This window comes from Rhinatrema bivittatum, chromosome 1 (assembly GCF_901001135.1).
Source record: "Rhinatrema bivittatum chromosome 1, aRhiBiv1.1, whole genome shotgun sequence".
NCBI lineage: Eukaryota > Metazoa > Chordata > Amphibia > Gymnophiona > Rhinatrematidae > Rhinatrema > Rhinatrema bivittatum.
The window spans coordinates 83230978-83257915 of NC_042615.1; the positions used below are offsets into that span (position 1 = coordinate 83230978).

The 26938-nt window shown below is 42.7% G+C and overlaps 1 protein-coding gene across 1 annotated transcript in view; it reads right to left on the reverse strand.

Moving 5' to 3' along the window:
• Positions 1-873: 873 nt before the first annotated feature.
• The window catches only part of LOC115092804 (testican-3-like), a 678739-nt gene continuing 652674 nt past the window's right edge, over positions 874-26938 (reverse strand). Inside the window, exon 6 of the mRNA XM_029604134.1 lies at positions 874-975. Coding sequence (XP_029459994.1) covers positions 874-975 — 102 coding nt within the window. The remainder of the gene's footprint in view (positions 976-26938) is intronic.

Here is a 26938-nt window from a genome sequence, read left to right on the forward strand (position 1 = left end):
GAATTTCCATGAAACTGCTGCATAATTATTAATGTAAATGTATTGTCCACTGTACTCATTTGAAACTGAAAGGTAAAATACAATAAATGATTTGACTTTTGGTTTCATTCATTGCAACTGAATCAAAATAATGAGGCACCCAACAATACCCAAATCTTTTCTGGCTCATTCAGTTCAGTTCTATTGAAGTCTGGAAGAAGCAAAGCAATACTTTTTTTGTTGTTGTTCACTTAAAGACAAACAGAATGGAGCCACTTGGGATGGAGCAAGAAAGGAGGAAGACAATCATTTTGAAGCAATTTTACAACCACCTTATACAAATGTATCTTCCCCAATCTTCCTTAAAAAAAAAAATGTTGAAATGAAAAGTAAAACATAAGCTTAACACACCCAGCATTTTCACTTAGTCCTTCTGTGTTAGATTTTGAGAGTCTGACAGAAGTCGTCAGACATTTTGCTTTAGTGTTCAGAGTATTATTGGAAGCTTGCAAAAAGACTTGAGAAATGTGCAGTCAGTCTGTAGTTCAGTGCACAGTACTGGTAAGCTCAGCTATTCTGTTTTTGCAAGAGCATTACTGCTTGCACTATAGGCTGTAGTACAAGGGAACTCTTTGCCACAATGCAATGTCTTGAGTTGATGATGCCAGTGTGCTTCCTGCCTTACCGCCCTCTCTCTCTAAGCCTTAGGGTATTGATGTCATTGTGCTTCCTCTCTCATTCTATACTCTGTGTTTTGGCCTGTGGGCATACTCTAGCCCACAGGCCAAAACTGGATCATCTCCCCCTCCCCCATCTTTCTGGCCTGCCAACCTCCCATGGTTTAATTATAGGATTCGGCCTGCCACCCTCCTCCAGCAGCCTGCCTGAGCAGTCTTACATCATCAGCGATGCATCCCAATTCTTGCCATTTTCATCCACATATTTCCCGAACATTTGTTTGAGCATCTGTTTGAAGCACACTATGAAGCCATCTGTCTGCGGGATATACAACGAAGAACACAGAGTTTTCACCATGAGCAAGGTACAGAGTTGTTTCATGATCTTGGACACAAACAGGGTTCCTTAAATCATTAGAATCTTCTTGGGAAGCCCAAATCATATTTAAAAACTCCATTAGCATGGTCATCACCGTTGGGGGTCTTCATATTCCATAGCAGTACTGCCTCCGTATATCTTGTGGCATAGTCCAGAATGACAAGGTGTACTTATTTCCTTTAGTATATCTCTCTAGTGCCCCACATAATCTATGCCCACCCTTTCAAAAGGGATCTCGATTATGGGCATTGATATGAGAGGTACTGCCCATACACCGGCAGGCTTTGTAAGTTGACAAGTAGGGCAGGACTGGCAATATAACTGTTTATGTAGACATGGTCAATTGGATTGTGCCAATATTTTCTCCTGGTTCTTTTCCTTCCCCAGGTGACTCCCTAGAAGGTGGCTGTTTGCTAGTTGCATGACCTTGTGATGATATGGTTTGTAGAGGTGTGAATCGTGTGATCGATCATCTTAACGATCGATTTTGGCTGGGGGGGAGGGAAATCTTATTGTCGGGTTTTTTTGTTTTAAAAAATCGTTAAAAATCGTAAATCGGGGGAGGGCGGGAAAACCGGCACACCAAAAAAACCCTAAAACCCACCCGAACCTTTAAAAGAAATCCCCCATCCTCCCGAACCCCCCAAAAAGTTTTAAATTACCTGGGGTCCATTGGGGGTTCCCGACGCAATCTCCCTCTCTCTCTCTGGCCACGGCTGCATTGAGAAATGGCACCCGTATGACATAGTGAAGGCAAAGATAGCGCCGGCACCATTTTGAAGATTGGCAATACGGCCCGCGTGCAGGAGGTCGCTCCCGGACCCCTGCTGGACTTTTGGCAAGTCTTGTGGGGGTCAGGAGGCCCCCCCCCCCAAGCTGGCCAAAAGTCCCTGGGGGTCCAGCGGGGGTCCGGGGGCGATCTCCAGCAGGCGTGACGTTGGGTACCAGGAAACAAAATGGCGCTGGCGCTACCTTTGCCCTGTCACATAATAAGGGCAAAGGGCCACCGGTGCCATTTCTCAACGCAGCCGTGGCCAGAGAGAGAGAGAGGGAGATTGCGTCGGGACCCCCCACTGGACCCCAGGTAATTTAAAACATTTTGGGGGGGTTCGGGAGGGTGGGGGATTTATTTTAAAGGTTCGATACAATACAAATGCCTCTGACGATAAATCGGGGGCATTTGTATTGTATCTGCACTCTAACGATTTTGGACGATTTTAAAATTATCTGACAATAATTTTAATCGTTCAAAAACGATTCACATCCCTAGGTTTGGGAACTAGGAGTTGTTCTATCAATTTCCCCTCCACACATCCCTTTGTGACTTGGTAAAGTAGATCCCCTTTCATCACAAAATAAGGAGGAACAGGGTCTGTAAGCTGTGCTCCAGAGTCTACCTTGCCATCTACCCTAGGGCAGAGTTTCTAACCTGCGCGCACAGGGTACATTGGTGCACGCTACCCGGCGCAAACAAATGTACACCCGATTTTATAACATGTACGTGGTACCGCGTGCATGTTTTAAAATCCGGGGTCGGCGCGCGCAAGGGGTGCACTCTTGTGCACCTTGCATGTGCCGAGCCCTAGGGGAGCCCCGATGGCTTTTCCCATTCCCATTCCCTCCGAGGAAACTTTCCTTCCGCTCCCCCCCCACCTTCCCCTCCCTTCCCGTATCTAACCTACCCCAGCCCTACCTAAATACCCCCTACCTTTTTTTCTTTATTTATGCCTGCCTCTGGAAGACGTAAGCTGTGCGCCAGCCAGCAGCCGGCGCACCATCCCCCGGCATTCTGCTGTGCCGGAGGCCTCGGACCCACCCCAGACCACCCCTGGACCGACATCCCACCCCTTCCCACCTCTTTTTCAATGCCCCTGGACCTGTGTGCATCGCCAAGCCTATGCAAAATAGGCTTGGCGTGCGCAGGTGCAGGTTTTCGGGGTTACGCACATAAATTACGCACGTAACCCTTTGAAAATCTGCCCCTCTCTGTATATGCGCCTGGGCCTATTTAAAGGATACATTCTCCCTCTGGACCTGCTTGAAGCTCCCCTAGTCACCCCTTTTTCCCATCCAAAGGGGCTAGGTAAGCCATTCTGGGTGGCTGGCTGTTCTTTCCCTGACTCTGATTCCTCCTCCCTGGCTACTTCTAAATTAGCAGCTTAAGTGTGTTTATCCTGTTGATGCTGCATCTAAGACTCGGGAGTCTTGGAGCCTGATGATAGACAGCTGGATCAGCCAAGTTAAAGAGTTCTGGAAAGTCCAATTTTTCATTTTTGTGACTGAAAGAACCTGTTGTGATCAGGTTCCAGAGACTTAAATTTTGGACAGTCCCATCCTTTGAGACGGGTAAGGTAGCCAAGGAAGAACTCCTACCTCAATTTTGTCTTGGCCAACTGGGGTCTTCAGTTGTACCCAGTTGACCCTCCAAAATGGCGTTGGTCATCCATGATTGAATTTTTGATACTTGAGTATCTTCTCTCTTGCCATATGTTGTATGCAATAGTTGCTTGCAACCAACACTTCTCTTTCTATGCTTTTCTTATGTTTTTTTCCATTACCACAATGTCTGTTTTTCATGCATCAAGCTTTTCAAAATAGTTTTCATCAGCCCTTTCATCCTATAATGTGACAGGGGCTGCCCAATGGTACCAGTAGCTCCTATCACAAGACAGAGGCAAAGGGCAGCAAGCGCTATTTTGAATAATGGAAGCCACTAGCCCAAGAGTGGGAGGTCACTTCTGGGCCCCTCACTAGACCATCAGGCCATTTTGATGAGTCCTGGAGTGTGGTCATGAGGGTGGGTGAGGGGTCAGCTGTTGGGGGGGGGGGGGGCTCAATATTGTAATGAATGGGAAGGGTTGGGGTGGGTTCTGTATTTTTTTTAAACAAAATGAAGAAATGAAAAAAAAACAAAACAATCTAGTATGGACTGAAATAGCCCATCCCCGAAATGAAAACAGCACAATGTTTTTTTAGGCTACCACCCCTACTGGTCTATAGTTTCCTGGATCACCCTGCAGTCCTTTTTAAAAATTGGGGTTTATTGGCCACTTTCCAACCTTTGGAGTACAGTGGATGATTTTAATGATAGGTTACAAATTACTAGTAATACATCTGCAATTTCATTTTTTAGTTCTTACAGAATTCTGGAATGTGTACCATCTAGTCCAGGTGATTTGCTACTCTATAATTTGTTAATCTGCCTTATTACATCTTCTAGCTTCACCGTGATTTGTTTCATTACTTCTGAATCACCATTAAATGCAGGGTGGTTGTGCAGCTGTTCAGGCTGGGGGGCAGCCTGGGCTGGGGCTGAGCAGGGGTAAGGCAGACTATGCTGCTCCTCTGAGGGGAGGCGAGGGCCAGGCTATGATGGAGCTAAGTAGGCTGTACTGGAACTGAGAGCTGGAAGGCAGGCTGTTCTAGGTTGGGGAGAGCAATTCATATAGGCCCCTGGGGAATTTCCATGTTTATATATTTATATAACATATATATGTTATGGAGGCAATTTTCAAAAGATTTTATTTGCTTGAAACTGAACTTTACACACATAAGTGGGCCTTTGAAAATTGCTATGATATATGCTACTTTTATGTGTATAAATCCTTTTGAAAGTTACCCTCAAAATTGTATATATTAATATGTATTAAAACTAGAACTTTACAATTATGATGTAGTGAACAAAATAGTAAACTCATGTGAACATCATAAATGAATAGCTGTTTTTTTAAAGAATGTGATACCTCATATGATATTTCAGCCTCCCACAATTTCTCCGAGAGTGCTCACTTCAAAAGTGTCAATAAATGCGGCGTTAACCAAAGTGCTGAGAGATGGTTTAACGCAAACTGACCTTTTTTATAATCATTGGTATCAACATTCAGGATTTTATACTTTACAATTTTTTGTTTTTTTACGTATTATATTAGTTGATTATAAAGACAGATCACTTATCCTTATGCGCAGCGTAGAGCGGTGACAGCTTTTTCCCAAAACACCAGCATAGACCCGACAGTCCGTGTTTCATGGACTTCTTCAGGGGTACAATATTAAAGCGGTGTATTTTTGAAGTCTGTCCCGTAGCATAATGCTATAACATGATCACAGCTTTACAAATTAAGCAAATTAATATGTATGCATGTGTTGAGAGAGACAGAGAGAGAAATGATCTTATTATTAAAAAAGGGGTATATATCTGTAAGGACCCATAGGATTCCTTGCCATGTAGAGCAAGAATAAATTGCTAGTGAGAGTAGGGAGATTAGTAAGATCCATTTGCTTAAACACCATTATAGGAGGTGCCATATTGAATCAGTCCATCTAATAATATATAATACTCATTCTAGAATAAGTGAGGCATGAGATTTAAGTTGAACTTCTGATAAGGAGCTGTTTTTTTCTCTCTCTTTCTTGTATAGACTTGCAGGAATGACATCAATAGTATAAGACCTGTGTTATATACTTGAGAAAAGCTAATGTTACAAAGGAAGGGGATAGGGAGATGCTTCTTAATTTTTTATATCAATACCCAAGGGATGAAGATACTCATTCTATTCCCTGATTTTGATTCAATGTCTAAGATCAAAGACTTGTCAAGGAGTAAATGTTTCCTATTTACCTTGTTGAAGAAAGTCCTGTTTTTTAGAAACCTACTTACATGATTGCACTTCCAAGGGATTTGCCGGTAAGGATACTGGGGTACTAAGTTTCTCAATCAATGCCATCCATGTAGTGTTTAGTGTGTGCCCATGTGATGCAGACCAGAAGAAGAAGAAGAAAGGAAAGTGTGTCCGTTCAGTACAGCAAGAAGGTGTTAGAAGATCAGCAAAGATAAGAGCATCAGAGAACAGATTCAAAAGATGTCTCCTAGAGATAAAAATCCCTTGAACTCTTTAATAGGAGAACCTAGAGTTACAGAATAAACAAGGAGATCTTAAGATAATGCACTTGTGAAGTATAACCTTGTGAGAACATTGATTCATTTTATAGGGGTATATTATATGAAATCATTTCTATTAAGGAAGCTGATTTTAAAGTGAAATCATTTTTGTTAAAACACCAAACCCTTGAATGGAGTTTATTTCAATAGAATCCCTAAGTGTCTTGAAGCTTTGCTTCTACCATGTACTGAATAGATCCAAGACTCAAACAAGTTGTGCCAAATCTCAGACCCACAGCATAGCGCCCTCTCTACAGCGGGGAAGGGATACAATAGGGCAACAAAATTTTATGGCTGTATCCATTTGTACACTGCACATAGTGATGAACTAAAATTTAATATGAGACAGAATATGCTAAGACTGCTTTTATTTAAAAAAAAAAGTTAAAAATTCATTCTGACTGCTTTATTAAGGCATAAACTATTCATGCAGCATATACTACTAGATAGACATTCATTTTAAAAAAAAAATTAATACATTTTGCTTTGCCCTGTAAAAAAAGAGTCAGATACATCATAAAATCCAATTAAATTTTCAATCAATATATATGTAATGTTTACACAAAAGTTTTAATTTTTAAATAGCTAATACAATTCTTGAAAGAATTAATCACACATCGGTTCAAGCATTGCAGACAATGAATAGAGTTTAAATGTTTTGAGAATATCTCATATGGTTGGCAATTAGGTTTAAGGGTCCAAACGTTCAAGCAATATACAGATACATTTTAGAATTATTTTCATCAGAAAGCAAAATGCTGTTTACCTTTGTTTGGCAGTAATAGATTTCATTGCTCTATCTGGTTTGAGCACATATTGTAGATTTTACAAGCAGAGAAACTATTGTGGAGGTAAGAGGCATAGGTGTTCTAATGGGATGCATCATCTGCACCCTGGCCCTTGGCCCAATCAAATGCTGGGTTGCTGGAATTAGTGGTGCTGCAGGTATTTTTTTTAATGGAACATTTATATCTTTGTTAAACATCTATTGTCTCTATAAGACTTTTGAATGGGTTACACATTGGCAAATTGTCTATTCATCTCCAACAGGCAATATCATGTGTGCATCAGCTCTTGCCTGGCCCCCTCTCCTCTAACTGTGGGTAGGGAAGCCTGCTTTCCAGAATTGTGTCCTCAGACAAGGAGCTGGGCTGAACCTCTGTGAGTGCAGGTGGCAGACTGGGGGTTGAGATAGTATTACCTGTTCCACAGGGAGCCTGAGGCGTGAGAGGGGCCGGTGGTCTGCACATGCAGAAAGTTCCTGGCTCATCATGGAGGGATCTTCACTTAAAGAGGGGGAGGAGGAGATGGCACCTGTGGTTCAGCATTTAGTCAAAAGGTGTGAGAAATGCCGGTGGCTGTAGTGGAAGAGGGAACATTGAACAAGTCAGAAAATGTTGTGCAAACCCATAGTGAGCTCTGTCGAGGCTGCAGGGCACCTATGTCTGAACATATTTGTCTGTATCGTCAGTGTCTATGTGAGTATGTGTAGGTAGGTACCAGGAAAGGCTGGAGGCTTGCTGTGGAAAGGGGCAGACTGCCTGGTAGGCTTGGGGTCTGGGCTGCGGATGGTTCTGAGGAGGGAGGGTTTCATGGCTGGAGGCTGGCTGGGGGTGGTGTTTGTCTTAGGCTAAAGGCTGACATGAAGAGTTCTGCAGCAGTCTTGTTCAAAGTGTTTTCCCAACAGGAGATGTATTGGTGTTGTATGGCCAGGAGTAATATTTACATTGAGGCCTTTTTGATATATAATGTTGCTGCTTTTGGGAAACTTTGAGTTAATGTTGCTATGGTATGGCAGGTTTGCTTCATATGACCTTAGCATTTTTCTGGTTTTTTTTTCTAAGATTTTTCATTACACAGGCTGTCTGGTAGTGGAGGGATTTTTATTATTGATATGTCACCAGAATTTGAATATGTTTTTGGTATAGTGAGGTACACGGGGAAATATCCTGCTCTGCACCATATTTCTGGAGGCAGGGGGAGTGTGGGTGGAAGAGGTCTGTGGATACAGGGGGACGGTAATTTTTAAACAGCCATGTGGGCACACACTTACACGCGTATGCCAGCCCACATTAATGGACATAATCATTTTATAATAAACACACATATGGTGCATATGAAATAGACTGTATGCATGCTCACGTGCGTGTAATTTTATATCGATGTGCACATATGTGCACAAATGCCTCTTTTACCATGTAAGAAGGGGGGGGGGGGGGTTGGTACATTTGCACGCTGATGCAATTACCAGTTTCCTGAGCTCATTCTCAGTTTGCCCAGGTAAAGGAGAAGACTTCCTAACTACACTAGTTAGCTAGCCTATCTTTTACCCTGTTAGCCCCAACCCTTAAAATTCTGCTAACCTTTTTAGATTTTGTTTCAGGAATTACATGCCATCCATAGCAGAAGTAAAGTAGGGGACCCCACAGAGCACTTGTACATTTAAATACGCACAGATTTCATTGAGAAAGTTAGGAATGCCTATGCCCTGCCCAGGTCACACCAAGCCCCATCCCTTTTTTCAAAAATGTTTTGGGCATGTATCAGGAGATATACACATACTTGCGCGCTTTTTAAAATCTGCAAGACGTGCACCGGCCTAACTTCAACACATATCTCCCGACTTTGGCGCACATAGGGCTTTTAAAATTTGTCTTTATATATTTACAGGATTTACAATAGGTTTGCTTTGTACTTACAATGACAAGAATGAAACTCACTCTTAATCCAAGGTATGGTGAGCATGATCTCAGTCTCTTAAATTTATTGCTAATGTTCTTCTTGATACCTGCATTGTGCCATAAAAGGTTATTTCTGAAGCATGTATGGTGTAATATATACTGGCAACCTATTGAGCTGATCCTGGAAGGTTTTTTGAAATCTGACAACTGGTGCTCAAACAATTAGGACTTTCTGTATCTGATTCCCTTGCTTGTATTCCAATGACTGAATCCCCTCCCTCCAATAATAGGGGGGTTATTGATAAGGAAGTGTCTTAGCCTACTTTGCACAATGTTCCTAGTCCTATGTGACAGGAAATGATAGAGCCTCTTTTCTTTGCCTGTAATGTCCAGGAAGAGAGATCCACTGTGCTTGACACAGATCCAGCTGAGATTACCTTAAAAGTCATTTGGAAAGTGGTTAAATTAACTAAATCTCTCATAGGCATCTGCCCCAGTGGCAGATGAAAATATTAGGGGTGCTCGAGCACCCACAGTGTTGGATTTGTGGACCCTTGAGCCAACTAGGAAAGGTGGTGGCTCATTGTGGAAGGTACCCAGTGGGTATTGAAGCCAGGAGGCGGCACAGGCAGGAGACTAGGAAGATCTTCACCATTGGAGACCCGAGGTACCCCCAGGAGGAGCCCATGAGGACCCGGGCCGCTTGTATGAGCGGTCTCCTGCGAGGCGGTATCCAAGAGAATGGAGAAGAAGAGCTGGAGCCAGGAGGCCAACTGGAACTTCACCACTGGAAGCCCGCGGTCCCCCCGAGAGGAGCTCGTGAGGACCCGAGCCACTTGGACTTAGGCGAGACCTCCTGGACGAATGCCAAAGTCAGGAACCAGTGGACAAAAGCTGGAATTGGAAGTCTGTGGATGAAAGCTGAAGTCAGAAGCCGGAGAACAAAAGCTGGAGTCAGAAGCCAGTAGCCTGTAGTCAAAAGCCGAAGTCAGAAGCCAGTAGTCGAAAGCCAAGGTCAGAAGCCAATAGTCGAAAGCTGAGGTCAGAGGCCAGTAGTCGAAAGCCGAAGACAGAAGCCAGTAGTTGAAAGCCGAAGTCAGGAACAGCAACTAGCAACTCTAAACCAGAGTGAACCTCGTTGCAAGGCAAGGCATAGTCCTAGCTGCAGGGTTTAAATACTCCTGCAGCGTTTGATGTCATCTGTGGGCAGTTCTCTATCTTCCCATGCTGGCCCCTTTAAATCCTGAGCCCCTGTGCGTGTATGTGCCTAGGGGGCAGGGTCAGGCGTGGAGGATCAACGGTGTCTCCCTTGAGGAGGGAGCACCGCGGCAGAAGCCGGGACGGGCCTTGATGGCTGCGGAGGCATTTCAGCGGCCTGGGCTGGCCCCGAGGTAGGTGAATGGACCGGGGCATGGCCCGGGACTATAACACACAGTGCTTATGCTCCTAAGTACACCTCATATTGCTGACATATTCCCCATATTAAAACATATCACATTATAGGAAAAAGCGTCAGGGGTTGTAGAAACATTTTATTTATCATTTTTATTTGAATTTAGCTCACTATTTGTAGCTCAAGGTGAGTTATACAAAGGCACTATAAGGCTTGTAATTTAAGATATATAAGAACAACCAAGAAGCAGAAGCTAAAGATTAGAAACCAGCAGAAGAGTAAAAAATGTAATGTTAAAGAGGAGACATTTACTACTGACTTCTAATACATTGCATATTACTTCTATGGATCAAAAATTATAATACTTTTTTTTAAAAAATGATGTATTTATAGTAATTTATAATTTGCCCAATTCTCAGTACATCTGTTCTCAGTGGATTACAATGTAGAATCATAATAAAAGGATAAAACAAAATAAAGATCATCAACATCACAAAATAAAATATAAAATAAACATAAACTAAATATAACAATAACATTTTATAAAATGCAAGATAAATTATTAAAAGCCAAACAAACCACATTATATGGATAAAAAGGGTTCCTTAAATAAATGAGCTTTTAGACATTTCCAGAAAGTTTTATACTCATACATCTGGCATAATTCAAGTGGTAAGCTGTTCCAGAGAGATGGAGCAATGAAAGAAAAAGGCTCCTGGCTTGTCTCTGGAAGGAGAGCTTCTTTAGCACCTGGGATAGCTAGTAACTGTTAACTGGTAGAGCAAAAACGGCAAAAAGGACAGTAAGATTCTGTCAAATACTTCAAATAAACAGAGGCCTCCTATACAATACTCAGAGAACAAGGATCACCATTTTAAACATAACTCTGCTGGACTGGGAGCCAAAGTAACTCTTTTAAATCTGGCAAAATATGTTCACAGAGGGGACAACTGACACCAATTGATCAACAGCATTTAGCAAAACTAGTACAGAATAGAGATAACATTTTGGTATGCCAATATAAAGAACATTACAATATTCAATAGTTGATATAACAAATGCCTGGACAACTGATCTAAAATCATTCTTATCAAGAATAAACTTTAAGCAACATAATTTACAAATCTTGAAAAAAACCACAATTTTCACAATATTATGCAGCAGTGTTAAAAAAAGTAAAAACAGTCAAATGAACTCCCAAATCTTGAACAGAGTCTGAAAATACCAAAGTAGACTCATCCAATTGCAAAAACAGAGGAGAGGTAGATAAGGTAGAACAGAAAATCATCAAAAATTTAGTTTTAGCAATAATTAAATGCAAACCATTATTACTCATCTAGGATTTTACAACCATAATAATTTTACCAACTATTTTAAATGCAACATCCAAGGAACTGATAACTGGAAATAAAACAGCATAAATAAATCTTTAACTCAACAGTTTAACTCAACATCATTGCAATAGGGTAAACTACTTGTTCTCATAAAGGTGAATTTTAAAAGCCTGGTGTGCACCAAATTTGGAGATGGACGCACATTTTGGACTGGTATCTGCTGAGCAAATTTTAAAGCTGCCCAGATGCTCATGTATCTCCCTTTGAATGCAAATCTTACTTGTTTAAAAAAAAAAAAAGGGTGCATTCTGGGCAGAATCCAGGTAGGCATGGTTCCAGGGTATGGGTCAAGAAATGTGCATGCAAATATTTATGCACCTAGGCATGCACCCAGGTCTACTGCTGAGTAGGGGTGTGCATTCGTTTCTAACGTATTGGTAATCCGCAGCGTATAGGGCCATATTCGTTGTATTTGTAGGGAAGCAAAACGTATCACAATTCCCCACGAATACAACAAATCTTTGTCAAATTATTCGGCCGTCTAAAGGAGCAAATTTAAACAAACCCCCCCACTCTCCTGACTCCCCCAACACTTACCAAAACTCCCTGGTGGTCCAGAGGGGGTCTGGGAGCCATCTCCTGCACTCACACCCTTGGCTGCCGGTATTCAAAATGGCGCCAATAGCCTTTGACCTTAAATGTCACAGGGGCTACCGGTGCTATTGGTTGGCCCCTGTCACATGGTAGAAGCAATGGATGGCCGGCGCCATTGCCGTTGCCACAGAGGACATGTGAGTTAAAAAGAAAAAATTGCCAAATCTGCTGGGCTTCAAATTTCCTGTCTAACTTCGGTGAATGTAGGCTATTAATATAGAGTGGTTTGGAAGACTTACCTCTTAACTGGGTGTACTGGTGGACAAACTGGTGAAACTGGCAATGATGTAAGCATGTGCCCCTTTTAAAATCCCCTGACTTACATAGTAGAAACGGGATTTATGCAGCTAGGAAAGCACCCATTTAAAATTGTATGCACATATGCGTGTGCCCGGCTATTTTTATAACATACGCACAAGTTATAAAATCACCTCATTCCTGGGCACGCTCCGGTGCAAACGCGCCAATGTGTATCCACATGCCAGTTTGAAAGTTACTGTTCCAGCCAGGAAATGTAACTATTTGATTTGCAAATAGCAATTTTTCATGCATAGTTTAACCTTGAATAACTTTATTTTAATTCATAGTTAATGAGTGACTGTGATGCAAATCAGGTCATTAGCTATGAATGCATAGATAATCTATTTACAAAAGCAAATTTACCAAGCTCTTTTCCACAAAATATACAGTATACAATATATATACTTTCATGAGATGTCTTTGGAAAATTCTCACTGGAATCAGAAGCTTGTGAATGGGCACCAAAGTGGTGGAGTGGATTACTATCTGGTTGACAGACAGGAAACAATGTGTAATGGTAAATAGAACCTGCTCTGATGAGAGAATGGTGCTAAGCGGAGTACCTCAAGAATCGTTTTTGGGATAGGTTCTGTTTAATATCTTTGTGAGTAACATTGTGGATGGGTTAGAAGGAAAATTTGCCTTTTTGTGGATGATACTAAGATTTGCAACAGAGTGGACATGTCTAAAGAAGTAGAGAGAATGAAAAGTGATTTAAGAAAACTTGAAGAGTGATTGATGATTTAGCAGCTGTAATTCAATGCCAAGAAACGGTCCAGAGGAAGGTGAACAAAATGGTGTGAAGTAGGGATGTGAATCGTTTTAGGACGATTAAAATTATCGTCCGATAATTTTAATATCGTCTTAAACCGTTATGGAACACAATACAATAGAGATTCTAACGATTTATCGTTATAAATCGTTAGAATCGTGAGCCGGCACACTAAAACCCCCTAAAACCCACCCCCGACCCTTTAAATTAAATCCCCCACCCTCCCGAACCCCCCCCAAATGAGTTAAATAACCTGTGGGTCCAGCGGCGGTCCGGAACGGCAGCGGTCCGGAACGGGCTCCTGCTCCTGAATCTTGTTGTCTTCAGCCGGCGCCATTTTCCAAAATGGCGCCGAAAAATGGCGGCGGCCATAGACGAACACGATTGGACGGCAGGAGGTCCTTCCGGACCCCCGCTGGACTTTTGGCAAGTCTCGTGGGGGTCAGGAGGCCCCCCACAAGCTGGCCAAAAGTTCCTGGAGGTCCAGCGGGGGTCAGGGAGCGATTTCCCGCCGCGAATCGTTTTCGTACGGAAAATGGCGCCGGCAGGAGATCGACTGCAGGAGGTCGTTCAGCGAGGCGCCGGAACCCTCGCTGAACGACCTCCTGCAGTCGATCTCCTGCCGACGCCATTTTCCGTACGAAAACGATTCGCGGCGGGAAATCGCTCCCTGACCCCCGCTGGACCTCCAGGAACTTTTGGCCAGCTTGTGGGGGGCCTCCTGACCCCCACGAGACTTGCCAAAAGTCCAGCGGGGGTCCGGAAGGACCTCCTGCCGTCCAATCGTGTTCGTCTATGGCCGCCGCCATTTTTCGGCGCCATTTTGGAAAATGGCGCCGGCTGAAGACAACAAGATTCAGGAGCAGGAGCCCGTTCCGGACCGCTGCCGTTCCGGACCGCCGCTGGACCCGCAGGTTATTTAACTCATTTGGGGGGGGTTCGGGAGGGTGGGGGATTTAATTTAAAGGGTCAGGGGTGGGTTTTAGGGGGTTTTAATGTGCCGGTTTTGCGATTTTTAGATTTTTAGATTTTTCATGATTTTTCACGATATTTTACCCCCCCAAACGGCAACAATACGATTCCCTCCCCCTCCCAGCCGAAATCGATCGTTAAGACGATCGAGGACACAATTCACATCCCTAGTGTGAAGTCTACCTACGATAGAGGCTGAAGGATCTGAATATGTATACCCTGGAGCAGCGGTTCTCAACCGGTGTGTCGCGACACACTAGTGTGTCGCCAAGCACCGGCTGCTGTGTCGCGTGGTCCCGGTCTCTCCCACTGCTCTTTCTTCCCTGCTGCCGTTGCCGCCGGGCTATCAGAACGTTCAAGCCCAGCGGGAACGGCAGCGGTGCTAGAAGAAGCTGTGGTACTTGTGGCTTACCTTTTCTTCTTTCCGCGCCTGCTCCCCCCCCCCCCCCCCCCCGACCCGGAACAGGAAGTGATGCGCGGTGCGCTGGAAGAAGAAAGGGCCGTGCCGCGTGATAAAGTAGCAGCGGTGGCTGCAGCATCGGCCCCCGAGCAATTGAAGCAGACGGTAATCGGGAAAGGAGAGAGCAGCATGAGCCTCCCGTGGCCGATGGAATTCAACTTTCTTGGCTTGCGGGGGCTGGAGGAGGAGGCTGCTGCAGCTACCATTTGTGCTCGGGGAGGGGCGGGGAAGAGGAAGTGAGAGAGAGAAAGAAGCAGCCAGCCTGCGTGTGAGTGAGAGAAACTGGTCAGAGAGCTGATGTGTGTGTATATGTGAGAGACAATGAAAGTGACTGCTCAAGGAAATGACTGATGTGTATGTGAGAGTGTGAGACATTAGTCAGGGAGGTGACTGATGTGTGTGTGTGTGTGTGAGAGAGAAAAAGCATTGAAGTGAGAAAGCATGGGCACAAGAAGCCTGCTGTTGGGGGTGGGGGTGGATGTGTGTGAAAGAAAGCATGGGAGTGAGAAGCCTGATTATGTGAGAGAGAGAGCATGGGAGTGGGAAGCCTCTGTGTGTGCATGCATGAGAGCGAGAGACCGGTTGGTAAGGTGACGGTGTGTATGAGAGAAAGAGACTGGTGTGTGTGAATATGAGAGAAAGAATGTGATTCAGGGAATGAGAAGCCTGTGCAGTGGAGAGTGAGCATGGAAATGAGAGAGAGACTGGTGTGTGTGTGAATGTATGTGTGTGTAACAGAGAGAAAGTGATTATGGGAATGAGAAGCCTGTGCATGTGAAGAGAGTGAGCATGGGAGTGAGAAACCTGGCTGTGTTTGAGACAGCATGTGAGGGAGAAGCCTGAATATGTAAGACAGAACATGGAAGTGGAAAGCCTGTATGTGTATGCATGAGAGAGATCAGGTGACTGGTGTGTGTGTGTGTGTGTGTGTGTGTGAGAGAGAGAGAAAGAAAGTGATTATGGGAATGAGAAACCTGTGCATGTGAAGAGTGAGCATGGGAGTGAGAAACCTGGGTGTGTGTGAGACACAGCATGGGAGTGAGAAGCCTGTATATCTGAAAGAACATGGGAGTGGGAAGCCTGTGTGTGTGTATGCATGAGAGAGATCAAGTGACTGGTGTGTGTTTGTGTGTGAGTGTGTGAGAGAAAGAAAGTGATTATGGGAATGAGAAGCCTGTGCATGTGGAGAGAACAAGCATGGGAGTGAGACTGGTGAGTGTGTGTGAGAGACAGAGAAAGTGATTATGAGAGTGAGAAGCCCATCTATGTAAGTAGAACACGGGAGTGGGAAGCCTGTGTGTGTGTATGGCATGAGAGAAACTGTTCAGGAAGGTGACTGGTGTGTGTGTCAAAGACTGTTTCGGAGATGATTGGTGTGTGAGAGTCAGAAACTGGTCATGGGGCCATGACTGGTAAGGTGTGTGTGTGTGAGAGACATGAGCATTAAGGAAGAGGACCATGAGTATAGAGCTTAGCCTCTACTGCTGCTTCTGCTGTGTGCTACGGCCTGCATGGAAGAGGAGTAAGAGAGCTGCTAGAGGGGGTAAGTAAAGGTGGCTTTTTAAGTTTATTTTTCTTGATTGACTGCCATTTTAATTATTTAATATTATGTGATGTGTCTGCTTTTTTTGAAATATTTTATTGGTGTTTGGAGAATGTTTAATAGTCTTTATGAGTTTTTAATTGTTGGATGTTATTCTGTTCATAGCTGTTTAGAAACATTTATTCTGCTTATTAGTAAAGTTTTACAATTATTTCTGTGTGGGGATCTATAGCTGCTTGCTAGTTCTGTTTTCCTAATAAGAGGTGTATTGGTTTTTAGGGCCTGATTTAATATTTATAGTGTTGCCTTTTCATAGATAGGGTTGCTCCTGTTTGAGTGTATTCCATAATACAGGTATAACTGTGTGCGGATTAGTTTATGTGCATTACTACAGATCCTGGGAGTATGTTAGGTCGGTTCTGTATCTGTTACCGAGATGAGATATTTTACTAGCATGTAAGAGTTTTATCACTCTTACATGCTAGTAAAATATCTCAAAATGTTGTGTTTTCTCAAGAGGACATGCATTGGTGGTAAACTGCTGTCTTTTCATAAGTAGGGCTATTGAGCCTGGAAGTAGGAGTTTGAGTTGCTGTTACTGAGATGACACCAGAACCAGAATATCTTTTTTGTAGGGTGAGTTGTATGGGGAATGTCATAATTCTGCTTTGCATCCATTATTGTGGGTCAGGGGGGTTTCCGTGGATGCAAACTGTACTTTTACATCTAGCCCCGTGACGATCATGGGTCAGTGTGTCACGCATGTGAGAACCATCTGTCAGGTGTGTCCCGACAGAAAAAAGGTTGAGAACCACTGCCCTGGAGGATAAGAGGTGCAAGAGAGATATGATACATACCTTCAGATACTTGATAGGTAGAAATAGGGGTGTGCATTTGTTTGCAACGTATTGGCAATCCACAACGTATGGGGCCATATTTGTTTTATTTGTTGCGTCGGGAAACATATCGCGATTTCCCACAAATACAACGAATATTCACCGAATTATTCGGCCATCTAAAGGAGCGAATTAAAAAAAAATCCCACCCTCCTGATCCCCCCAAGACTTGCCAAAACTCTGGTGGTCCAGAGGGGATCCAGAAGCCATCTACTGCACTCACGCCATCGGCTGCCGGTATTCAAAATGGCACCAATAGCCTTTGCCCTTACTATGACACAGGGGCTACCAGTGTCATTGGTCGGCCCCTGTCACATGGTAGGAGCACAAGATGTCACCGGCTGTTCATTGCTCCTACCATGTGACAGGGGCCAACCAATGGCACCGGTAGCCCCTGTGACATAGTAAGGACAAAGGCTATTGGCGCCATTTTGAATACCGGCAGCCGATGGCGTGAGTGCAGTAGATGGCTCCCAGACCACCAGGGAGTTTTGGCAAGTCTTGGGGGGTCTGGAGGGTGGGGGGTTGTATTTAATTAAATTTTAGCCGGGAAACGAATAAGAATGGAACGCATGAACGGATCGAGGGCCCCCTTGCCAAATGCAACGTATCTGCCCCCCAACGAATACGAATACCCTCTGAACATCCCTAGGTAGTAATGATGCACCTGACTTCAAACCTTTTTCACTTGAAAGGAAACAATTGAATTAGGGATCATGATATGAATCTCCAAGGGGGGGAAGACTCAAAACCAATATCAGGAAATATTTCTTCATGGAGAGGGTGATGGATGACTGGAATGCTCTCCCAGAAGAGGTGGTGAAGATGAGAACAGTTAATAAATTCAAAAGGGCATGGGACAAACACTGTGGATCCACACAGGCATAAAGTAAAAGATGGTGTAACATTTCTGCACAGAGCGGCAGTTATTTCCCTTAACAGAATGCATAATGGTAACATACACAGATCAGCAGATTCTACCCTTAACAGAATGCATGGGGAAAGTCTACATGGAGTGGCAGTTACTACCCTTAAAAGAACACATGGTGGTAGCCTACATGGACTGGCAGATATTACTATAAGTAAATTGCTGGGCAAACTGGATGACTATCTGGTCTTTATCTGCCATCGTTACTATGTATATATTACCTTGTTCCTATATAAGGTATATGTTACATTATAATTGGAAGATACAAAATAAATAATCAACTCTATAAAGCTGCTTTCTGAGGTATAGTTATAGCTTTTGCAAAATGTTCCTTAGAAAAACTGTTCTATTTTACTATCAGGTTTATTTGCACAATACCACATGATAATTCAGAAACAGTGCACAAAATTCAGCGGCATTGTTTTTATGAATGTAAACCTACAGTGTATCAGAAAGGACAATTTGAGCAATCAAGTTTTTATAGTTCATTATCTGGAAAACTTCAGTAACCAAGAATGGATTAAGTGAAAAGTGAGACTTCATAGATCAGCTAGTTTTGCCAAGTGTCATAGTATTTAGGGGGGAGCAAGTTGATTGGAAGACTTGAAATATTAGAGGATAGTTATCAAACCTATTTGCATTACTGGATTTGCAGGCATAAAAGGATGTGCAAAGATTTGGCCAGCTTGGGGGGGCCTCCTGACCCCCTCAAGCTGGCCAAAAGTTCTTTTGGCCAGCTTGGGGGGGCCTCCTGACCCCCCCAAGCTGGCCAAAAGTTCTTTTTGGGCCGAACGAGCCGTCCGGCGCGAACGAGCCGGGAATCACGTGACGCCGGCGTCACTCGACGTGCCGCCGACGTCACATGCTTCTCGCCAAGGATTGCAGAAATGGCGTCCTCACTCCTCGCTCCATCACCAGGGAGTTGTGGTAAGTCGGGGGGGGGGGGGGGATTAAGGAGGGTGAGGGGGTTTATATTTTTATTTTGGCTCAACAATCGCGATTTCCCACATATCGAACATATCTATGTTCGATATGTGGGAAATCCGATCGTTTATGTCGAATCAATTTTTTAAGTAAAAAAAAAATATGAGTTGCGTTTTACTAATGCGGTCAATCCGAATGCACACCCCTACTGATTAGTATAGTGAACAAAGAACCAGGAGACCTGGGTTCAAATATTGCTTTCCACATTGATATTCCTTGGGACCTTGGGCAAGTCATTATCTTATACTGTTTCATGAGTCCACTTAGATCACAAGCACTTTGTGGCAATTACTCATAAGGTCTTATGAAAAGTTTTTTTTTTCTATTTTGTCGCTATGGTAAAAGAGCTTAGTATACTATCTTCACTGTATGTCATTTTTTTTTTAAAGTTCCTGATTTAGGGCACTATATAAATGTCAAAAAATATAAAAAGTTCAAATCAGAAGAACAAATCTGTCAAAAGCCAGAAAGATGATTGACCCCATAGGAAGAGAAATGGTCAGCAGAAAATTGGAGGTGATATTGCCCCAGGATAGGTACCTGGTGAGCCCTTATTTGGAATACTGTGTACAATTCTGGAGACCATAACTTCAAAAGAACCTAAACCAATTGGAGTCAGTCTTGATGGTGGCTACTAAAATGACCAGTAGTCTTTGTTCTAAAGCATATGGGGATAGACTTGAAGATCTAAACGTGTATACCTTAGAAGAAAGATGAGATATGATAGAGAAATTTAAATATCTCAAAGGTTTCCATGCATAGGAGGTGAACCTCTTTCAAAGGAATGGAGGCTTTAGAATGAGGGGTCATGGGATGAAGGAGAAAGGAAGTAAGAACATAAGAACATGCCATACTGGGTCAGACCAAGGGTCCATCAAGCCCAGCATCCTGTTTCCCTCAGTGGCTAATCCAGGCCATAAGAACCTGGCAAGTACCCAAAAACTAAGTCTATTCCATGTTACTGTTGCTAGTAATAGCAGTGGCTATTTTCTAAGTCAACTCAGTAGTAATTGTAGTAGTAGCCTCAGGAGTAATCGTAGAAAATATTATTTTACAGAGATACCAGTGGACGTGGTGGAGACAAAAATAAAAATTGAATTCAAGAAAGCACGAATAAATACAGGGGATCTCTGAGGGAGTGATGTGAACTGTAAAGCTAAATTGGTTGGATAGATGGGCAGATTACACAGGCCAGCAGTCTTTTTCTGCCATCATGTTTTTATGTTTCTATGTAAATCTAACTTGTATCATACAAGTTTTAACTGGTCAGGCCTGTACTAAGAGCAAACAATTTTTCTTCACAGACATATTCAAGAAATTAACTCTTTCTGTTTCTAATGAGACTTCTATAATCTACTCATGTTTTCAGTCCTTTGAAAGATATTCATTTGGAAAGAAAAAATACTCAGTAAGTCTGATAAAATGTATCACATATATATTTACTTGTATTATTTCAGATTCCAAGTAGACTTGCATGGCAACTATACAATTTTATATTTCTCCACTGATTTTCATTCTATATTTATGTATTTATTTGCCCATTTATCCATTTGTTGGCTATTTATTTATTATGTGTTTGCATGCTGTTCATTAGAAAATCACAGTAGATTTATATTAATCCATGTTGTGTTGATCTATAGTATGAATGTTACTTTTGTAAACCATTGTGATCTTCTTTTGGGACAACAGTATATAAAATGCCCATATAAGTAAATAAAAAGTTTTAGGGTAGATTTACAAAAAATGCGTGTTCGCGTACTTTTGTTGGCGCACTAGTCGCAAACAAAAGTACGCTGGATTTTAGTAGATAAGCACGTAGCCGCGCGTATCTGCTAAAATCCAGGATCGGCGCGCGCAAGGCTGCTGATTTTGTGCAGCCGGCGTGCGCCGAGCCGCGCAGCCTGCCTCCGTTCCCTCCAAGGCCGCTCCGAAATCGGAGCAGCCTTGGAGGGAACTCGCTTTCGCCCTCCCCTCACCTTCCCCTCCCTTCCTCTATCTAACCCACCCCCCCGGCCCTATCTAACCCCCCTACCTTTGTCCGGGGATTTACGCCTCCCGGAGGGAGAAGTAAATCCCTGCGCACCAGCAGGCTGCTAGCGCGCCGAGACGCAACCCGGGGGCGGTTCCGGAGGGCGCGGCCACGCCCCCGGACCGCCCCGGGCCAAAACCACGCCCCCGGGCCCGCCCCCGAAATGCCACGCCCCGCCCCCCAAAACACCGCATCGATCGGCCCCACCCCCGACACGCCCCCGACACTCCCCCGACAAAAAACCCCGGGACTTACGCGAGTCCTGGGGCTCTGCGCGCGCCGGCAGGCCTATGGAAAATAGGCGCGCAGGCGAGCAGGGCTTTTAAAATCCGCCCCTTTATGTATTTAATTACTTATTTATCTATGTATTTACTTATTTAAAATAACAGATTTTTATTACACACATCATATGACCACTTAACTAGAACATTTAAAATGTCTAATTCTTGATAAAATGCATATAACTCATGGGCAAGTTGAACCTAGATAGTGGTTCCAGCGGCCATATATCATGAGGTAAACTTCCCTTTTAAGTCCAATATGTTATTTACTAGGATTCCCTGAGCGGGGGAAAGATAACTTTCAAGGCCCTGTGCATTGAAATTTTCAAGTCCCAGTCTGAGCACTTGTATGCTTGCTGTGATGACAAGAGCACTGATCAGCATTAATGTCACTGTGCAGATAAAACATATTGGAAGCTGATTTATTTTCCAGCACAATAACCTTTACAGCTGTTTAGTTCACATTTTGATGTTTCAATTACTTTAGAATAAATTTGTGACTTCTCAAAATCTTGTTTAAAGTTAAAGATGGTAAAGCCAGTTGATTTAGTCTCTAATTTGATGTTTATCCCCTTCCATTGGTATAGGGCAAGATTAGTGTTTCCCTTCCAATGTTGATGAATTATTATAGGTAAAATCCATTTTACTTAGTCATTTAAATCCTACTTCTGCATGTAGTTTTCTCCTCTGAACTCCTTAGTTTGCTCACAATAACTGATTGGCTCCAGTTTTTCTCCTTTTCTCCCTTTTAGTATCAAAGTGATACTCCTGTTACTCTTCTCCTTATATCTTCAATAGATATTCCTAGTCCCTGTCGAGGATCCATACCTACTCCTTTCTCCCCTCTCTTCTTCTTCTCCTTTGCTTGGTTGTAAGTCATCCCTACTCTGAAAATTGATGATTTGCAGGTTCCTTCTCAGGGAAACAATGTCTTCCTTTGTTGTAAGAACAGCATAGATAATAACTCAAATGTCTTTAGTTAATGGGTAAGAACTCAAATAGTCAATTGAAAAATGAAAAAGAGGATAAGGAGGGTAGAAAAAACCTCCCCTCCAAGATAAGTGGCTCCATGGAGGCATTAAGAATTTAAAAACAGAAAGATCATAGGACAAACATGGCATGCTGCCCCTGCAACAGAAAATCCATACCCTAAGATGGTGGTCTGAGTATTTATAGCAGAGGAACACACCAAGAACACTTCATACATAAGGGAACTCCCTACCTACTCTAATGCTCTGACTCTTCCACACACAAATGGTACATTCTGAGTGACTCCTAGTAGGCATCTGACAAGATCACTACATGCACATTTGAAGTCCAGTACAAAATATAATGTTGCATATGTTTTAAAGGAATGCCTATCTGAAAATTACCGTTACTCAAGCTTGCTAAATATACACATTTATCTATTTATTGATTTATTTATTTGCAAGTATTATAGTCTGCAGTTTCTTAGGGGCAGATTATAAAAGCCTACAAGCGTAAATCCAAGGGGGGTTACACATGCTGGACCTATTTTCAAAAGGCCCGGCGGCGCGCATAAAGCCCTGGGACGCACCTAAGTCCCGGGACTTGAAAAAATGGGCAGTCCAGGGGCAGGGCATGGGCATGGCAGGGCAGTCCAGAGGCATGGCCGGAGGCCTCTCCACTGCCGCTTGGTCTGGGGGATTGCGTGCTAGCAGTCGGCTAGCGTGTGCAAGTTACGCCTGCCTCTGGCAGGCGTAACTTCTGAAATCAAGGTACTGGAGAATTTTTTTATAGGGCTTGGGGGCAGGACAGGTAGGGGAAGGGAGGGGACGGTGGAGGGGGGGAAGGAAAGTTCCCTCAGAGGCCGCTCTGATTTTGGAGTGGCCTCGGAGGAAACGGGGAAAGCCAGCTGGTCTCCCTGATGGCTCGGCGCATGCAAGGCGCACTAGTGTGCACCCCCTTGCGCGCACTGATCCCTGATATTATAACATGCGCGCGACTGCGTACACATGTTATAAAATCGGGCGCACATTTGTGTGCGCCAGGTAGCACGCACAAATGTACCCCGTGCACATAGGTTTTAAAATCCGGTCCTTAATGTTCAGTGCAAAGTACATAAACACACATAACCAAGTCAATAACAATATAGAAAACATAAACCTTTTTAAAACAGTTACATTTTTATAATTATACATTAATTCCAAAAGGTTCAGAAAAGTACAATGCCTTTACCTTTTTCAAAAGTCTTTTATATTCCCCTCTTCATGCAGTGCCAATAGTAATGTATTCCAGAGAACTGGAGCAAAATAAGAAAAAGCATGTGAACATGTCTGTTGCAATTTAAAATCCCGAATGGAAGGTAAAGTCAACAGCTGAGCATTTGAAGATGACAACTGGCAATGAGGAATATACAACTCTAGGCAATTTGCCAAGGAATTTGCCAAGGAATTTGCCAAGGAACCAAAACCGCTATTTTAAATCTGCTTCTCATCCCAATTGTGAGCTAGCGGAGGATGCACTTGACAGGGTAATATCATCTGTTCACTCTACTCCAGACAACATACCAGGCTGCAGTATGCTTAATCAATTGTAATGCTCTTAATTGCTTTTGAGGAGTCCAAAATACAAGCCATTTCAATACTCCTATGGCCCATAAAATATGACCTGTAGAACAATTGTACATATATCAACAGGCAGTATCCATTTAAGTGGTTTTAACAACTTCAATTTCGAAAAGGATGACTTTATCACCTATCTGATCTGGCTTTTTAAAGAAAGAGAAGAATCTAGTAAGATTCCCAGATTTTGAGTCATATTCATCACTAGAATTTGCAACCCACCATATTTCATCAAAGGTAAGCTGCCAGGAACCTCTCTTCTAATCCACAGTCAAGAGGTTTTCACAACATTAAGCATTAACATATAAAGGTTACTTTTAAAAGGGGTGCTCAGGCATCCATGTGCATGTTGTTCCCAGTGTGCACACACATGGACATGCTGATTTTTTAATATCGCCATGATATTAAGTCGGAGGGTAGAAAAGCAGTTTTACTGCTTTTCTGTGCACTTTCCCGGTGCCAGAAAAAATTAGCGCCGACCTTTGGGTAGGTGCTAATTTCTGAAAGTAAAATGTGTGGCTTGGCTGCACATTTTACTTTCTGAATCTCGTGCGAATACCTAATAAGGCCCTCAACATGCATTTGCATGTTGAGGGCGCTATTAGGTTCGGCGGGTTGGACGCGCGTTTTCTGCCCCTTACTGAATAAGGGCTAAGGGAAAACATGCGTCCAATGGCAGGTTAACAGTGCGCTCTGTTGGAGCACACTGTACTGTATTGGCCCGTAGGTTTTTTTTTTCCTTTTTTCCATAATTTCCTGCTTTCCAGAGCAGCAGAAACTTACAAAGGCTGGTTGGCTGCTGGTGTGCGCTTCACCAGGACAGTGCCTAATGACACTTCCCAGCCCATGCATTGCTCACTCACGCCTCACCCAGACCCCACCCTGGCCCGCCCCTTTTTGCTTTGTGTGTACCAGGAGATATTTGCATGGCTGTGGGCCTTTAAAAATCCCTGTGGCACAGGCACGGCCTGGCCATGCACGTATCTCCCAGTTTTTGTGTGCGACGGCCTTTGAAAATTAGCCCATTAATGCTTAAGCCAAGTCTCTACTGTTTCCATACTTTTCCTAAAACATAATTCTTCTGCTGGATTATTCAATTGAACTGGGATATAAAATGAAAGTATAAACAAGATAAAAAAAAAACCAATTCCCGTAAAATAACACATAAAGGCGGTAAATATATATTAAACAAAACTGGGGACAAACCTGAGCCCTGGAGAACACTGGAACTAAGCGGTATCCAAACTGAGAAATCATCTCCCAGTTTGAAACACTATTTCCTCCCAGCCAAATATGAGTGAAACCATGATAGTACTAACCACCCCCCCTCCCCCAGTTCAACAAGGCTGGCTAATAGCAACTCATGATTTACATTATCAAAAGCATTCACTTGAACCAGAATTCCAGTATGACCTGCATCCATTTCACATAAAAGGAAGTCTGACAAGAGTAATAGGAAGGACTCAATCCCATGGGTCCTTCAGAAACCGTATTGGAAGCTAATACTGTATGACCCTCCATAATTCTTCAAACTGCTTAAATACACACTTTTCTGTAATGTTACTTAATGTTGGCAAGTTTGATATTGGACGACAATTGGACATGAAGTCCAACGGCAAAGAAATGTCTTTCTGAACTGGTCTAACATCTGCTTGCATAAATGTTTGTGGCAAAACCTCCTCTTCAATGGATCTTTTACTATAGAATGTAAAGCATTAAAGGATATATCTTTCAGTGACTTAATCAAATTAAAATGGCAAGGATCAATGGATGAGCAACTCAATTTCAAACTTCTTAATACAGAAGATAATTATTTTAATGATATATGATTAAAATCAGTACAACGAGTAGTTTTAATTCCCACCATCAACTTGGTTCATATTACATAAATTTTATTCATAAAGTAGTCAGGAAGTGCCATACAGGAGGAAAGTAAGTTTTCAGGGAACTCAAGGTTTTTTTGTTTTGTTTCACCAATCTTTTAACTGTGGTAAATAATTCCCTAGGAAAATTTAAGGCTGTAGTAACCTTGCATGTTATGTACTCCCGATGCACAAATTGACAATGTGAATAGTATGTCTTTAAAATACTAGGTAGTGTTGTTTAATTGTATCATTACAACTAACTTTCCATCACCTTTCTAACCTTCAAATCTCCCATTGAAGTATAGACAAATCCTGTAAAAATCATTTGGCATGCCTACAATTACAGCAATCTCTAATGTCTCTCAACATTGTCAATTGGTTATAAACTTCATCAAGGGAAGTATTCTAAGTATCCACTAATTAAATTTAGTAGCCAAGCTCACTTTAAAATCAATCTTATTCAATTTGGAAATCCATTCTGGCTCAAAATTCTCTAGCTCAAACTTGAATTTAATCTGCTTTTATTAAAATAATAACCACAAACCCTCAGTCAATTTTGAATAGCAAAAGTAAAAGAGAAAAAACAATGATCAGTCTACAACAATCTATATTCATGGATGACACTTATTTGATGACAGATCTTTTCTGTACAAAAATATAATACCAGAATATGACCTTTTTCAAGAGCAGGAAAATTAAATTGCAAAAGGCCAATTGCTACCATAATCACCATCATTCCGTAAAAGATTATAGGGGTATCCTACAGCCTGTGGGTTACAGCTTGCTTTCCACCCTCTTCTCTCTCTCTCTCTTGGGAGTGACAGTGATACTGAAGATTACCTCTTATTTACTTTATATGTGATCTGAGAAGCCAGTTTATCTATTAGACTTACCACTCAGAATAATAAACACAACTTATGCCTCTTATGTAAGAAACTTATACTGCAATTCTTAACACAGAATATACGTATAGACAGTAACTTTCAAACAGGTGTGTGGGTGCACATGTACGCACTTTTTTGACTCGCATCCAGAGACACATTCATCTATAACATATGTCCGTAATTGCACGCATATTTTAAAATAGGCTGGGTGAATGTACATGTGCACACAATTTACGCACCCATGTGCGCGTAAATCCCATATCTACTGCATAAGTGAGGAAATTGTACAAGGGGCATGCAACAATTCTATTAACAATTTTCACAGTTCATCCCCAGTTCTCCCAATTTAGGGATAGGATTTACAAACTCCTCTAATTTAATATTTATTTATTTATTTATTTAT